Below are 17,844 nucleotides of genomic sequence, written 5' to 3'. Positions count from 1 at the left end.
TTCTTCTTGCCTAGACATTTGGGTTATTCTAGCTTTCCTCTTCTTTTTTTTCCGGCCTTGGAAGGTGAATAAGGTTGTAAAAGAGGACAAACGGGAACCCAAAACTGGAGGTTATCTAACTGGGTGGTTTGGTGTTGAGCTGATCTGGTCTCTTGTTTGAAGGAGGGCTAACATACGTTGCATGCCACCGGTGTGTGGTCATTTAGCTGCAGTACTAAATGCATATCAGATCTATAGATGCTGTAGATGCCTTAATTGTTTTGGTTTATTTTCCCTTAGGTACCAAAGAAATGTTTTTTTTTTTTTTTTTTTTGCACATCAACATACTCTAGTCCACACTTGTACATGGAAAAAAACAAAACAAATAAAAATGGGAAAATACTGGAGTTGAACTTGTTTTTGTTGCTACTTTATAACCTAAGAAAGCTATACTGTGTGTGTGTGTGTGTGTGTGTGTGTATATATATATATACACACACACACACACACACACAATGACAAATACGGAAGAAGTATTCAGTTCCTTTACTCAATTAAAAGTACTAGCACACTGAATACTCGCAAGTAAAAGTCCTGCATTCAAAACCAGCAAAATGTACTTAAAATTGATTATGCAGTAAAATGTTCCCTGTCAGTGTTTACTATTATATATTTTTTTGAATAAATATTACTGCTGCATTAATGTGTAGGTTACATTTTACAGCTGTAGATTTAAGGTTTTGCTCATTTTAACTCATTTATATACTGTTGGGTAGTTTAATCTACAGCAATACATAATTTATAAGATCATAGGTGTGTAGCTTTGCTGTCCTGTGAGAACCATGTATCTTTAAAAAGTCAACTTTTCATGTCAGGAAAAACAGCCCTGTTTTCAGCTTTGTGATGACTCATTTTCTTGCTGATCCAAGAGGGTTTTTAAATTTGTATTTAGCTTGAGAATTTTAAGAGAAACACTTCCTTCAGTTCATCACAAACATTTAAAATCGACACATCTGGAGATACATAGTTTTCACTGGACAGGAAGGGGGTGAAAAACGTCATCTTTAAAGTAATTATAGCTGTCGGAAATGATGAGCAGTAAAAAGTACAATTTTTACCTCCTGAAAGTGAGTAGAAGTTGCATAAAATAAAAATACGTAAAGTCCAAGTACCTTGAATGTGTACTTAAGTACAGTGCTTGAGTAAATGTATTTAGTTACATCCTACTGCTGCAAATATATTGCAACTTCATACCCTCAAATTCAGTTTCATGTGGTAAAATATTGTTATATTATCTTAGGAAAAGACCCAAAAAGCAGTTCTGAAAGACTGCAGAAGTATTTTGTCACAGCATGTAACATGAAACAAAAAAGGACAGAGAGTTTGTACAGATAGGTGGATAGTTCCCTTTTATTGTCAGTAAGCTCAGTACAGCTCAGCCACTGGGTGATGAGTGAGCGTTGGGATCCACATGCTGCTGTGTTTTCTCACTCCAGTACATCTGTGACGCAGGGATAGACAAGGGAGGATTCCTTTACGCTAGTTTTACATTGCAAACACCACAATTCAGTAGTTTTCCAGAGCTCTCAGAGCAATTTATATGAATCACACCTCGGCCTTTCTGATATGACTCACTCCTCTGAACATGGTACTGATGAATGGTGACTGCACCAGGCAGTTTGATTTTAAAGTACAAAGCAAGGCCTATTCTATTCCCAAAGGGTTAGGAATTTCTGCTACAGGTTTATTCTCTCTTTTTTTAAACCAGTGCATGAAGGTTTGCCTTCTCAGGAATTTGACTTTTTACATCCAAAAGATGACCTTTATCACTGTATCAATAACTTTGGATCAGAATTTTTTTTATCAATTTTAAAACAATCCTTTCGGCATCTTTTAGAGCAGGGACAGTGCGTCCTTGGTCCTAAAATAACCAGAAGCAGATGATACAGTATAAATCAATCACAATAAGCACCTGGGGACAGATGCCTCAGAGTGTCCTGGATTCTTGTCCTAGATTTACTCACATGCAAGGAGGACTGTGTTCAAATAAACAATCCCAGAATCATATTTTTGAGGCCAAGCAGCCAGCTCATCTCTGTGGTGACTTGGATATCTAACATTGGCGTTGACTGTTTTTACATTAAACTGTTTTCACAAGCTGCCGAGTTGTACATTTGTAATTGCTCTTCAGGCATTTTACTGTTTACTTGATTCTAAACCCAACCTATAAAGGGTATTTTTACCACTATTTAAATCCAGCTGAGACCGGCTTTGACTGGATTTGTTTTTCACATTCAGTTCATTGCACAATTGAGTTTTCACTGTGTTGCTCAAAACAGTTCACCACATCTTGCCTCAACAGGCACGAGTTAACTACCATCTCTGGATAATACCAGTAAACAAACGATACGTTCAGCCTTTAGGTAAATCGTTACTTATGTATGTGTGTAGCATTTAGAAGTTCACCTTGTTCCTTCTTGGTTGAATCCTGACTGACTTCATCTGCAGAGGAGAAATGGAGAGTTACAGCCAAGTAGTCATGTGGGATTCATGAGTATAGTGAGTCAGTGGCCATTTTACTTGATCTTACCCAAACTGCTCACAGTCTCTGGCACTGTCTCATGGTGTTCTGAAAGGACATTAAAATGTACTTCACCTAATTCCTGAGATGTTTTTAACCTGAATAAACCATGTAAAGCACTTTGTAACTTTGTTTTGAAAAGTCCCTTTCTATTGTTGTTAATCTCTAAATCTTCTTTTACAACTATGTAAAAATGTAAAATAAAATATGAATTGAAATTCATGAATATGTGGATAACTGAATTCTGTTTGAGAAGAAAATATCACACAGTATTATTCAAAGCTTGTAATGTAGTGTTTGCTTTACTAGTAACTGCTGTAGTGTTTTAGTGTAGATTTACATCACTGTTTCCCTGTCAAAAATGATAGACATAAATGCTGAAATTGCAGCTTTAATGTACTGAAATAAACTGCCTACAAAAATCTAATGCACAAAACTCACCATCTGCTTCCTCAGAGGACTCAGACTGGGATTCTGTGTGGGAGAGAAATCAGTCAGGTTGTGATATTTAACATGTAAGTGTAATTTGAGATCCTGCAGTCCTTTTCTAAACTGTCCTTTATCACCATCTACAGGCTAATACTGAAGGGTACAGTAGAACCTCTCTCACCTTCATGAGCTGCTAGGTCAGAGTTCCCACCTCCTTCTGCTGGAGGATAGTTTTACAAGTTATGTAATGTTGAACAAGATCACATGTTGTCTTAATGATTAAAGCCTGCAGGATGTTTTTTTACACACCTGTGTTGTCGTTCTCAGCTTCAATATGCTCCTCCACTGTTGGAAACATTCCAACATGTAACATTTAACACACAATCAATTTGTTCAGGTGTTCATTATACAAGTATAACTTACCAGATCCATCTTGAACAGCCTCTGTATGTAAAATATTTGAGAGATTGCATTAAACACTGCACCTGAATAAGCAATTCATTAGTTTTGAATGAAGTCAGAGCTCATGTAGTTCCTCTTACCAAGGTAGTGGGCTTCCTCATTCTGTTCCCCTGTCACTTTAAAGGAAAGGGTAAAATAAAAAGAGCATTGATGGACCTGAAACTTGTTTTACAAACTGTACTCAACACAATGGATGAAAGGTATATTTGGTTATAAAGTTACCTCATTTTGGGTTATGGTCATTGCCATGGACTTTGGTCAAACTTACCATTCATCTGAGCAGCCTCGTTCTTTTGAGCGGCCTCAAACTCCATCTGATCTGAGGAGCCAGAGTGATAAAATGATGCAAGTGTAATAAGACAATGGGCAGTTTGTGTAATAATACAAGTGAAGGAATGTAGTGGTACAGATTAAACATCAAATAAATTGAAAAAGGTGTCTGGTAGATGGCTTAAGTGGTGGGAAGTAACTAAGTGCATTTACTCAAGTACTGTACAATTTTAAACAGCTTGTCCTTTACTTGAGTATTTCAATTTTCTGCTACTTTATACTTCTACTCCACTATATCTCAGAGGTAAATAGTCTATGCTATGCAATATAATCAACAAATAAATGATTATCTATTATTATAGGTTAAGATGAGTCTGGGGGAAATTCACAAACTATACAGTAATTAAAATTAAAGTCAAATATTTTAAAATACCTTTACTGAAGTAAAATTTTGAAAGCAGGACTTCTACTTGTAACAGAGTTTTGCTACACAGCGGTTTTGCCACTTTTACTTGAGTCGAATATCTGAGTACTTCTTTCACCACTGGGTGGCTTTAACAAACCGATGGGTCTCAAATGAAATAAATGCTGCCACTCTTGCAGTCAGGTGCATTTACACACACAGACTTAAACATAAAGTACATTAAACTATAAAACATATTAAACATCAGTTTCACAGTCAGCTGGTTATCATTTGAACTGATGCACTGTACCTATTTTCTGCAGTTCAGTTAGCCCATCTGCATTGAAAAAAACAAGACCATTGAATCAGTTTTGAGGCATGCAAGTAAAATACTTAAATACTTCTGTGAATGCTGATTAGCAGTATTGTTATCCGATTCTTCGGTATGACTTTCGGTCGCCTACTACTTGTGTATTGTATTCAAATTTTCTCCAGCATTTATACTTTTTACAAAATATTAAGCTTTTTTCTTTCTACATCGAAAGTCAACGGAGCAATCTTCCTCTTAAGGCTTCTTCCACTTCCAAATGCCACTCCTCCCACATACGTTCAGCTACAGATGTCATTCAAACTTTACTTTTTTTTCAACATATACCATGACTTTTTATGACACATACTATATTATGAACTTTTTCCAATATACTATACTACGACTTTTATATAAGGTTGTTTCAACATACTATACTATGACTTTTTTTGACGTATTATACAATGACTTTATCACTTCTTTCGTAATACTATACAATTACTTTTTATCACTTTTTTCGACTTACTATACTACATCACAAACTGTTATACCTACTATACTGTTTAATTTGCTTCCGTGGTGACAAAGAGGTTACTGCTACTCCAAATAGCACCAGCAAATAAAAATGCAGATCTTACCTCTTGTTCAATCCCCAGTCTGGGCTGGGCCTTTTTGTGTGGAGTTTGCATGTTCTTCCAGACTTTTTCTGACATTCTACACTATGATAACTTTTTAAAAAGTGATAAAGTGATAAAGTCATAGTAATGTCGAAACAAATGATAAAAAAGTCATAGTATAGTATGTCGAAAAAAGTGATAAACAAAAGTCATGGTATAGTATGTCGAAAAAGTGATAAAAAAGTCATAGTATAGTATGTCAAAAAAATTATAAAAAAAGTCATAGTATAGTATGTCAAAAAAATTATGAAAAAAAGTCCTAGTATAGTATGTCAAAAAAAGTGAAAAAGTCATAGTATGTCAGAAAAAGTCATAGTATAGTATGTCAAAAAAGTCATAGTATAGTATGTCAAAAAAGTGAAAAAGTCATAGTATGTCAGAAAAAGTCATAGTATAGTATGTCAAAAAAGTCATAGTATAGTATGTCAAAAAAGTGAAGAAAGTCATAGTATAGTATGTCGAAAAAAGTGAAAAAAAATCATAGTATAGCATGTTGAAAAAAGTGATCAAAATGTCATAGTATAATATGTCAATGAAGGTAATAGTATAGTGTGTCGAAAAAGTGATAAAAAGTCATAGTATAGTAGGTTAAAATAAGTCATAGTATTGGTTTTCCAAAATCGTGAAGTAGTATGTCGAAAAAAGTGATTGAAAAGTCTTAGTACAGTATTTTGCAAAAAGTCATAGTATAGTATGTCGAAAAAAGTGATCAAAAAGAAATAGTTTAGTATGTCGTAAAAAGTCGTAAAAAAGACATAGTACAGTATGTTGAAAAAAGTCCTGGTAGAGTATGTTGAAAAAAGTCATGGTATAGTATGTTGAAAAAGTCATAAAAAAGACATAGTATGTCGAAAAAGACATAGTATAGTATATCAAAAAAATATAAAAAAGTCATAGTATGTTGAAAAAAATTCTAAAAAAGTCATAGTATGTTGAAAAAAATTCTAAAAAAGTCATAGTATAGTTTGTCGAAAAAAGTGACAAAATGTCATTGTATAATATGTCAAAAAAGTCATAGTAATGTCAAAACAAATGATAAAAACGTCATAGTATAGTGTATCATAGTATATTATGTCAAAAAAATGATAAAAAAAAGTCATAGTATAGTATGTCGAAAAAAGTGATACAAAGTCAGAGTATAGCATGTCGATAAAAAGTGAAAAACGTCATAGTATAGTATATCAAAAAATTATAAAAAAGTCATAGTATAGTATGTCAAAAAAAGTGAAAAAGTCATAGTATAGTATGTCAAAGAAATGATAAAAACGTCATATTATAGTATGTCAAAAAAGTGATAAAAAAGTCATAGTATGTTGAAAAAAATTATAAAAAAGTCATAGTATAGTTTGTCGAAAAAAGTGAAAAAGTCATAGTATAGTATGTCAAAGAAATGATAAAAACGTCATATTATAGTATGTCAAAAAAGTGATAAAAAAGTCATAGTATGTTGAAAAAAATTATAAAAAAGTCATAGTATAGTTTGTCGAAAAAAGTGACAAAATGTCATTGTATAATATGTCAAAAAAGTCATAGTAATGTCAAAACAAATGATAAAAACGTCATAGTATAGTGTATCATAGTATATTATGTCAAAAAAATGATAAAAAAAGTCATAGTATAGTATGTCGAAAAAAGTGATACAAAGTCAGAGTATAGCATGTCGATAAAAAGTGAAAAACGTCATAGTATAGTATATCAAAAAAAATTATAAAAAAGTCATAGTATAGTATGTCAAAAAAAGTGAAAAAGTCATAGTATAGTATGTCAAAGAAATGATAAAAACGTCATATTATAGTATGTCAAAAAAAGTGATAAAAAAGTCATAATATGTCAAAAAAACGTCATAGTATGTCAAAAAAAAGTCATATTATAGTATATAAAAAAAATTAAAAAAGTCATAGTACAGTATGTTGAAAAAAGTGATCAAAATGAAATAGTATAGTATATCGAAAAAAAATCATAGTATAGTATGTCGAAAAAAATTATAAAAATTCATAGTAGAATATGTCAAAAAAAGTCATAGTAATGTCAAAACAAAAGATAAAAACGTCATAGTATAGTGTATCATAGTATATTATGTCGAAAAAAGTAATAAAAAAAATCACAGTATAGTATGTCGTAAAAAGTAATATAAAGTTATAGCATAGTATATCGAAAAAAATTATGAAAAAGTCAGAGTATAGTATGTCGAAAAAAGTCATAAAAAGTCATAGTATAGAATGTCAAAAAATTGGTAAAAAAGTCATAGTATGGTATGTCGAAAAAAAGTGTTAAAAAAGTCACAGTATAGTATGTTGGAAAAAGTGATAAAAAAGTCATACTACAGCATGTCAAAAAAAGTGATCAAAATGAAATAGTATAGTATGTCGAAAAAAGTGAAAAAAGTCATATTATAGTATGTCGAAAAAAGTGATAAAATGTCATTGTAGAATATGTCAAAAAAAGTCATAGTAATGTCAAAACAAAAGATAAAAATGTCATAATATAGTGTGTTGAAAAAAATTATGAAAAAGTCATAGTATAGTATGTCGAAAAAAGTCATAAAAAGTCATGGTATGGTATGTCGAAAAAATTCATAGTATAGTATGTCAACAAATGATAAAAAAGTCATAGTATAGTATGTTGAAAAAAGTGCAAAAATGTCATAGTATATTAAGTCGAAAAAAGTCATAGTATATTATGTCAGAAAAAGTGATAAAAACGTCAAAGTATGTCGAAAAAAGTGACAAAATGTCATTGTATAATATGTCAAAAAAGTCATAGTAATGTCAAAACAAATGATAAAAACGTCATAGTATAGTATATTATGTCGAAAAAAGTAATAAAAAAATCACAGTATAGTATGTCGTAAAAAGTAATATAAAGTTATAGCATAGTATATCGAAAAAAATTATGAAAAAGTCAGAGTATAGTATGTCGAAAAAAGTCATAAAAAGTCATAGTAAAGAATGTCAAAAAATTGGTAAAAAAGTCATAGTATAGTATGTCGAAAAAAGTGTTAAAAAAGTCACAGTATAGTATGTTGGAAAAAGTGATAAAAAAGTCATAGTACAGCATGTCAAAAAAAGTGATCAAAATGAAATAGTATAGTATGTCGAAAAAAGTGAAAAAAGTCATATTATAGTATGTCAAAAAAAAGTGGCGAGTGTAGTATGTCGAAAAACGTCATAGTATAGTATGTCAAAAACATTATGAAAAAGTCATAGTACAGTATGTCGAAAAAAGTGATAAAAAGTCATAGTATATTATGTCAGAAAAAGTAATAAAAAAGTCATAGTATAGTATGTCAAAAAAGTGATAAAAGTCATAGTATAGTATGTCGAAAAATGAAAGTCATAGTATAGTATGTCGAAAAAAAGTCATAGTATAGTATGTCAAAAGTGATTAAAAAAGTCATAGTACAGTATGTCGAAAAAAGTGATAAAAAGTCATAGTATATTATGTCAGAAAAAGTAATAAAAAAGTCATAGTATGTCGAAAAAAATGATAAAAAAGTCATAGTATATCATGTCGAAAAAGTGAAACAAATCATAGAATAGTATGTCGAAAAAAGTCATAGTATAGTTTGTCGAAACAAGTGATTAAAAGAGTTTATATTATGTCAAAAAAAGTGATAAAGTCACTTAGTATGGTGAATAAAGGGATAGACAAGTCATAGTACAGTATGTCGAAAAAAAAAAGTGGAAAAAGTCACAGTATAGCATGTCAGCATGTCAGCATGAGCAGGTGCACATATGTAGAGGAGGTTTGTTGCTGAAGGTCTAGCGTTTGAGTCTGACCTGTGATGTTGTCCTGCATTTTATTAGTGTCTCTAAAAAAGTGATTTAGCCATAATATTTATGTCTTTAAAAGTCATAGAATGACTTGTCAAAAAAAGTCATAGTATAGTATGTCGGAATAGTCAGGACAGTGGCTTGTTAGCTCTGTTGGTAGAGCAGGGGCACATATGTAGTGTTTTCCCTACCAAAGGTACAGGGTTCAAATCTGATCCTGATGGTGTTCATGTGTCATAATTAAGCATCTCAAAAAAAGTGATTAAGTCACAGTATTTTATCTCGTAATGTAGAGGTTTCTTATGGAAGGTCCATGGTTCGAGTCTGACCTATGACATTGTTCTGCATATTATTAGTGTCTCGAAAAAAGTGATGTAGTTATAATATTTTATGTCTTTAAAAGTCATAGTATGGTATGTCTTTACAGTATGTCAAAAAAAGTGGAAAAAAGTCACAGAATAGTATGTCGACAAACGTGATGAAAAAGTCACAGTATAGTAAGTAGAAAAAAGTTATAAAAAATTCTTAGCATAGTATGTCGAATAAAAGGATATACAAGTCATAGAATTGTATGTTGAAAAAAGTGAAAAAAAGTCATAGAATAGTATGTCGAAAAAAGTCATAGAATAGTATGTCAAAAAAGTCATAGTATAGTATGTAGAAAAAAGTTATTAAAAATTCTTAGTATAGTATGTCGAATAAAAGGATATACAAGTCACAGAATTGTATGTCGAAAAAAGTTATAAAAAGTCATAGTATAGTATGTCGGAAAAGAAATCATAGTATAGTACAGTATATGGTACAGTATTTCGAAAAAAAGCCATAGTATAGTACATCGAAAAAAGTGATAAAAAGTCATAGTACAGTATTTTGCAAAAGTCATTGTATAATATGTCAAAAAAAGTCATAGAATAGTATGTCGAAAAAAGACATAGTATAGTATGTCGAAAAAAGTGATAAAAAAGTCATAGTGTAGTATGTCGAAAAAAGTGAAAAAAGTCATAGTATAGTTTGTTAAAAAAAATGAAAAAGGTCATAGTATAGTATGTTGAAAAAAGTGAAAAAAAAGTCATAGTATAGTATGTCAAAAAAAGTCATAGTAGAGTATGTCGAAAAAAGTCATATTATAGTAAGTCGAAAAAATGAAAAAAATGAAAGGATATACAAGTCATAGAATTCTATGTCGAAAAAAGTCATAAATAAGTCATAGTATAGTATGTCGGAAAAAAGTAATAAAACGTCAAAGTATAGTATGACGGAAAAAGTGATAAAAAAATCATATCATTAATCAATCCTATAATAGTCTGTGGAGAAAAGTGATAAAAAAATCTTAGTATAGTATGTTGAATACAGGGATTGACAAGTCACAGTATTTAATGTCGATAAAAGTGATGAAAAAGTCATAGTCTAGTATGTCAAAAAAAGTGATAAAAAAGTTATGGTACAGTAGTTCGAAAAAAGCCATAGTATATTAGGTCAAAATTAGTGATAAAAAGTCATAGTACAGTATTTTGCAAAAGTCATTGTATAGTATGTTGAAAAAAGTCTTAGTATAGTATGTCGAAGGAAGTGAAAAAAGTCATAGTATAGTATGTCAGAAATGTCGAAAAAATTAAATAAAAAGTCATAGTATAGTATGTTGAAAGAAGTGAGAAAAAAGTCATACTATAGTATGTCGAAAAAAGTGATTAAAAAGTCATAGTATAGTATGACGGAAAAAGTGATAAAAATGTCATAGTATATGTATATCGGAAAAAAAGTCATAGTATAGTATTTCGAAAAAAGTCATATAGTATAGTCTGTCGAAAAAAGTGATTGAAAAAAAGTCATTATAGTATGTTAAAAAAAGTGAATAAAAAAGTCTTATTATAGTATATCGAATAAAGGGAAAGACAAGTCGTTGCATAGTATGTCGAAAAAAGTGATAAAAAAAAGTCATAGTATAGTATGTTAAAAAAAGTGAATAAAATATCGTAGTATAGTATGTCGAACAAAGTGAAAAAAGTCATAGTATAGTATTTCGAAAAAAAGTGATGAAAAAGTTATGGTACAGTATTTCGAAAAAAGCCATAGTATAGTATGTCGAACAAAGTGAAAAACGTCATAATGTAGTATGTCAAAAGAAGTGTATAAAAAATCATAGTATAGTATGTCGAAAAAAGTGATAGTATAGTATTCCGAAAAATCAGTCATAGTACAGTATTTTGCGAAAGTCATTGTATAGTATGTTGAAAAAAGTATTAGTATAGTATGTCAAAGGAAGTGGAAAAAAGTCATAGTATAGTATGTCGGAAATGTCGAAAAAAGTAAATAAAACGTCATAGTATTGTATGTCGAGAAAAGTGAGAAAAAAGTCATAGTATAGTACGTTGAAAAAAGTGATAGTATAATATTTGAAAAAAGTTATGAAAAAGTGATAGTATATTATTTTTAATAAACGGATATACAAGTCATAGAATAGTATGTCGAAAAAAGGTCATAGAATAGTATGTCAAAAAAGTCATAGTATAGTATGTAGAAAAAAGTTATTAAAAATTCTTAGTATAGTATGTCGAATAAAAGGATATACAAGTCACAGAATTGTATGTCGAAAAAAGTTATAAAAAGTCATAGTATAGTATGTCGGAAAAGAAATCATAGTATAGTACAGTATATGGTACAGTATTTCGAAAAAAGCCATAGTATAGTACGTCGAAAAAAGTGATAAAAAGTCATAGTACAGTATTTTGCAAAAGTCATTGTATAATATGTCAAAAAAAGTCATAGAATAGTATGTCGAAAAAAGACATAGTATAGTATGTCGAAAAAAGTGATAAAAAAGTCATAGTGTAGTATGTCGAAAAAAGTGAAAAAAGTCATAGAATAGTATGTCGAAAAAAGACATAGTATAGTATGTCGAAAAAAGTGATAAAAAAGTCATAGTATAGTATGTCAAAAAAAGTCATAGTAGAGTATGTCGAAAAAAGTCATATTATAGTAAGTCGAAAAAAAGTGATAAAAAAGTCATAGTGTAGTATGTCGAAAAAATGAAAAAAATGAAAGGATATACAAGTCATAGAATTCTATGTCGAAAAAAGTCATAAATAAGTCATAGTATAGTATGTCGGAAAAAAAGTCATAGGATAGTATGTCAGAAAAAAGTAATAAAAAGTCAAAGTATAGTATGACGGAAAAAGTGATAAAAAAATCATATCATTAATCAATCCTATTATAGTCTGTGGAGAAAAGTGATAAAAAAATCTTAGTATAGTATGTTGAATACAGGGATTGACAAGTCACAGTATTTAATGTCGATAAAAGTGATGAAAAAGTCATAGTCTAGTATGTCAAAAAAAGTGATAAAAAAGTTATGGTACAGTAGTTCGAAAAAAGCCATAGTATATTATGTCAAAAATAGTGATAAAAAGTCATAGTACAGTATTTTGCAAAAGTCATTGTATAGTATGTTGAAAAAAGTCTTAGTATAGTATGTCGAAGGAAGTGAAAAAAGTCATAGTATAGTATGTCAGAAATGTCGAAAAAATTAAATAAAAAGTCATAGTATAGTATGTTGAAAGAAATGAGAAAAAAGTCATACTATAGTATGTCGAAAAAAGTGATTAAAAAGTCATAGTATAGTATTTTAAAAAAGTGAATAAAATATCGTAGTATAGTATGTCGAACAAAGTGAAAAAAGTCATAGTATAGTATTTCGAAAAAAAGTGATGAAAAAGTTATGGTACAGTATTTCGAAAAAAGCCATAGTATAGTATGTCGAACAAAGTGAAAAACGTCATAATGTAGTATGTCAAAAGAAGTGTATAAAAAATCATAGTATAGTATGTCGAAAAAAGTGATAGTATAGTATTCCGAAAAATCAGTCATAGTACAGTATTTTGCGAAAGTCATTGTATAGTATGTTGAAAAAAGTATTAGTATAGTATGTCAAGGAAGTGGAAAAAAGTCATAGTATAGTATGTCGGAAATGTCGGAAAAAAGTAAATAAAACGTCATAGTATTGTATGTCGAGAAAAGTGAGAAAAAAGTCATAGTATAGTACGTTGAAAAAAGTGATAGTATATTATTTTTAATAAACGGATATACAAGTCATAGAATAGTATGTCGAAAAAAGTGATAAAAAAAGTCATAGTATAGTATGTCGAAAAAAGTGAATAAAAAATCATAGTATAGTATGTCGAACAAAGTGAAAAAAGTCATAGTATAGTCTGTCAAAAAAAGTGATAAAATGTCATAGTATATTGGAAAAAATGTTCATAGTATAGTATTTCGAAAAAAGTCATAGTATAGTCTGTCAAAAAAAGTGATTGAAAAAAGACATTATAGTATGTAAAAAAAAGTGATAAAAAAGTCTTATTATAGTATGTTGAATAAAGGGAAAGACAAGTCGTTGCATAGTATGTCGAAAAAAGGGATAAAAAAGTTATGGTACAGTATTTCGAAAAAAGCCATAGTAAAGTATGTCGAAAAAAGTGATAAAAAGTCATAGTATAGTATGTCGAAAAAAGTCATAATATAGTATGTCGAAGGAAGTGGAAAAAAGTCATAGTATAGTATGTAAAAAAAACTGCAGAAAAGTCAAAGTATGTTGAAAAAAGTGAAAAAATGTATAGTACAGTGTCGAAAAAAGTGGAACAAAATCAAAGTATAGTATGTCGAAAAAAAAGTAATTGTATAGTATGTAGAAAAAGTGGAACAAAAGTCAGTATAGTATTTTGAAAAAAGTTATAGTATGTTGATAAAAGTGAAAAAAGTCATAATGTAGTATGTAAAAAAAAATGAATAAGAAATTATTGAAAAATTATTATTATAAAAAGTTATGGTACAGTATTTAGAAAAAAGCCATAGTATAGTATGTCGAAAAAAGTGATAAAAAGTCATAGTACAGTATGTCGAAAAAATTCATAGTATAGTATGTCGAAAAAAGTGATAAAAAAGTCATAGTATAGTCTGTCGAAAAAAGTGATTAAAAAAAGACATTATAGTATGTAAAAAAAGTCTTATTATAGTATGTCTAATAAACGGTAGACAAGTCGTTGCCGACAAATGTAAAAAGTTATAAAAAAAGTCAAAGTATAGAATGTCGAAAAAAGTGAATAAAAAATCGTAGTATAGTATGTCGAAAAGTCATAGTCTAGTATGTCGAAAAAAGTGATAAAGAAGTTATGGTACAGTATTTCAAAAATAAGCCATAGTATAGTATGTCGAAACAAAATCATAGTATAGTATGTCGAAGGAAGTGGAAGGTAAAAAGTCAAAAAAGCAAAAGTATAGTATGTTGAAAAAGTGTATAAAAGTTATGGTACAGTATTTAGAAAAAGCTATAGTATAGTATGTCGATAAAAAGTGATAAAAGTCATAGTACAGTATGTCGAAAAAATTCATAGTATAGTATGTCGAAAAAAGTGTTAAAAACTCAACATATAGTATGACGGAAAAAGTGATAAAAAAGTCATAGTATAGTCTGTCGAAAAAAGTGATTAAAAAAAGACATTATAGTATGTAAAAAAAGTCTTATTATAGTATGTCTAATAAACGGTAGACAAGTCGTTGCCGACAAATGTAAAAAGTTATAAAAAAAGTCAAAGTATAGAATGTCGAAAAAAGTGAATAAAAAATCGTAGTATAGTATGTCGAAAAGTCATAGTCTAGTATGTCGAAAAAAGTGATAAAGAAGTTATGGTACAGTATTTCAAAAATAAGCCATAGTATAGTATGTCGAAACAAAATCATAGTATAGTATGTCGAAGGAAGTGGAAGGTAAAAAGTCAAAAAAGCAAAAGTATAGTATGTTGAAAAAGTGAAAGAATTCATAGTTCAGTGTTGAAAAAAGTTAGTAAATAGTAGTAAGTAATAAATTGTATAGTATGTAGAAAAAAATCATAGTATAGTCTGTCGAAAAAAGTCATAGTATAGTCTGTCGAAAAAAGTGATGAAAAAGTCAAAGTAAAGTATGACGGAAAAAGTGATAAATAAGTCATAGTATAGTATATAGGCTCCATCGGGGGGGGGGGAAATATGTCTGTTTCGTTACCCCTTTAATTATTTTTAATGATTGAGTCAAATCCCCAAAGACTCTGTTTATTTCATGTACATTTCATATTATACTTATCTACAATAAATATTTGCATATCTGCAACGAAGTATCTCCTGATTGAAATATAGTAGCTATGTCGAAAAAAGAAAAAGTATAGTGTGTTGAAAAAAGTCATAGTATAAAAAAGTGATAAAAAGTCATAGTTTAGTATGTTGAATAAAGGGATAGACAAGTCATAGTATAGTATGTCGAAAAAAGTGAGAAAAGTCATAGTAGATAGATAGATAGATACTTTATTCATAAAGTTCATTCATAAAAAATTCATAGTATAGTATATCGGAAAAAAAGTCATAGCATATTACATTATATATTATATTATAATTATTATTATATATATTTCGACATGCTCTACTAAAACTTTTTTATAACTTTTTTCGACAAACTATACCATGACTTTTGTATTGCTTTTTTTGGACATAGTAATTATGACTTGTTTCAACATACTATATTATCACTTTTTCATCACTTTTTTCAATATACTATACTATGATTTTTTTTTTATAACTTTTCTTTTTTTGATATATACAATGACTTTTCAATCACTTTTTCCGACATACTATACTATGACTAGTTTTTATATATTATACTGTGACTTTTTTATCACTTTTTTCGATATACTATACAATGACTTTTTATCACTTTTTTCGACATACTTTACTATGACTTTTTTATCACTTTTGTCGACATGCTATAGCCTACTATGAGTTTTTTTTAACACTTTTTTCGACATTTTTTTCAGTTTACTATACTATGACTTTTTATCACTTTTTTTTAACATACTATAATATGACTATTTTCAACTTGCTTTATTCATTGGCATGGTGTATCAGTGGTTAGCATTGCTCCAATTGGCATCAACATAGCACTGCAGACTCTGACGCTTGGTTCGATTCCCTGTTCAGGCTAGGCCTTTTTTTTTGGAGTTTGCATGTTCTCCTACTTCCTTTCACATACAATACTATGACTTTTTCCCCGATATAACTATATTATGACTTTTCATCACTTTTTTCAACATACTATACTACGACAATTTTCGACATACTATACTGACTCTTTTATCACTTTTTGACATACTATACAATGACGTTTTTTCAACATTCTACACTATAACTTTTTTCGACATACATTTGTAGTATACTATGACTTTTTTATCACTTTTTTGGAAATACTATACTATGACTTTTTCATGACTCTTCGACATACTATATTATGAGTCTTTTTCGACAAACAATACCACAACTTTTATCAACATACCATTCTTTAACCTTTTGCATTACTTTTTTCCATATACTATACTATGACCTTTTCGACATGCGATACCATGACTTTTCTTTTAAAAAAACCTTAAAATATTCTACTTTTGTTTAATACATGATTGGTATTATTCAACATTTCAATAAGATTCATACTAATTAAAACCACTTTTCCAACTATTCTCACCTTCTTCTTACGCAATCATGCCAGCAATCCTGTTTAGCAATTTAGCTTTTCAGCATTCACAAGCATTTTCTGCAGGAAATGCATTTTCTAGTTATAATCATTGCTTTTAAACTAATTATTATTAAGAATAATTCCTCACCGTGCTGAGCAACTACTTCCTCGCTCTCTGCAGATTCCAGAGATGCTGAGAGAGCTAGGAATCATAACAAATACATCAGTCAGGCCTCAAATGAATACATAACTGAACATCTGTAGTAAATAAGCATGAATAGGTTTTCAGTAGAGGCACGTTATCAAGTAAACTTATATAAAAACAGACAAAAAATTTGAGCTCACAGTTTCCATCAATGGAGATCACCACATTTAAAATGATTGTGTCATTCTAATTCATTGCAAATCATAAACAACTATTTATTCTTCTTACCGGAGTGAAACGCTGTCACAGTGAGGAATACACCTAGCGGCACTAGAAATCTCATCTTGGCTTTTGGTCTGGGTAGTGGAAGATTTTGGGTTGTTGTCAGTTTACAGCCTCTTATATCTTCAGTAACGTCACATGTTTTGCATGGACAGGCAGCTCTGGTACCATTGTCCCTCCCTACCTGAGAGGACAGCTGGGTGGCACATCACCACACAGACGTATCCTTATTCAGGCCATCAATGCCACCCATTGTTGGCTCTTCAGTCACACGGCCTTCATTTGGGGTGTTACTGTGTCTGTTTAATACAAAAGGAAAAATGGGCGTCCTTGGATCTGAGCTGAAAGCAATGTTCATTTCCTTTTGCGAATGGAAACGGCGATTTCACCACACATCCTTGGCTTATGAATGATGGGTCACAATGTCGCTCAGTAAGACAATTCCTCAATTAATCGTGCAGATCAACATCTGGGACATTATTCACAATTACCTCACACACATACAAGTGAAATCCTCTCACACACTCTACTGAAATGCTTTCATACACACTAGTGACAAATTATACTCTCACTTACTATACTGAAACCTCACACAGACACAACTGAAACGCTCTAACATGCAATACCAAAACAATACTAAAACACACTCATATACACAATTGAACTTTACTTTCAATAGTGTATATGAGAGCTTTTCAGTGTAGCATGTGAGCACGTTTCTGTAGTGTTTATGTAAGCATTTCAGTAGTGTTTTTGAGAGTGTTTCAGTAGTGTTTATAAGAGTGTTTCAGTTGCAACAGAAGGTGGCTGGGAAAAGTAAGTTTACATTCCCTGACTGGAATCGAACCTGAGTTATGATATTACCCATTAAACTATCCAGATGTTGCAAATTCAAGGCGATTTTGCATTTATCTTGTTACTTGAGAAAACGTTATCTCAGAAAAACAGGCAAAAAACAGTTTTTCTGAATTAATGAGTTATTATTTTACTATTATTATTATTTAAAATGAG

General features: G+C 30.1%; 1 protein-coding gene across 3 annotated transcripts; it reads right to left on the bottom strand.

Annotated features, from left to right (window-relative positions):
- Positions 1-1,035: 1,035 nt before the first annotated feature.
- On the bottom strand, positions 1,036-17,417 carry LOC144531868 (uncharacterized). 3 transcript variants are annotated; one of them, XM_078272218.1, is made up of 12 exons: positions 16,840-17,417; positions 16,555-16,608; positions 4,435-4,461; positions 3,720-3,770; positions 3,532-3,567; positions 3,413-3,433; positions 3,299-3,334; positions 3,171-3,209; positions 3,002-3,034; positions 2,570-2,608; positions 2,446-2,481; positions 1,036-1,480 (listed from the first exon to the last, which is right to left on the bottom strand). In XM_078272218.1, the coding sequence occupies exons 1-12, from the start codon at positions 16,892-16,894 to the stop codon at positions 1,467-1,469; spliced, it is 441 nt and encodes a 146-aa protein (XP_078128344.1). In that variant the 5' UTR covers positions 16,895-17,417; the 3' UTR covers positions 1,036-1,466. The 3 variants fall into 3 exon arrangements, with proteins under 3 accessions (XP_078128344.1, XP_078128342.1, XP_078128343.1); XM_078272216.1 differs by lacking the exon at positions 1,036-1,480 and having other exon boundaries at positions 1,487-2,481; XM_078272217.1 differs by lacking the exon at positions 1,036-1,480 and having other exon boundaries at positions 1,487-2,481; positions 3,171-3,206.
- Between the last annotated feature and the right edge of the window lie 427 nt (positions 17,418-17,844).

Source organism: Sander vitreus, chromosome 16 (assembly GCF_031162955.1).
Source record: "Sander vitreus isolate 19-12246 chromosome 16, sanVit1, whole genome shotgun sequence".
NCBI lineage: Eukaryota > Metazoa > Chordata > Actinopteri > Perciformes > Percidae > Sander > Sander vitreus.
The sequence above is the reverse complement of the archived record's forward strand: the minus strand, read 5'-3'. Positions and strand labels throughout refer to the sequence as shown.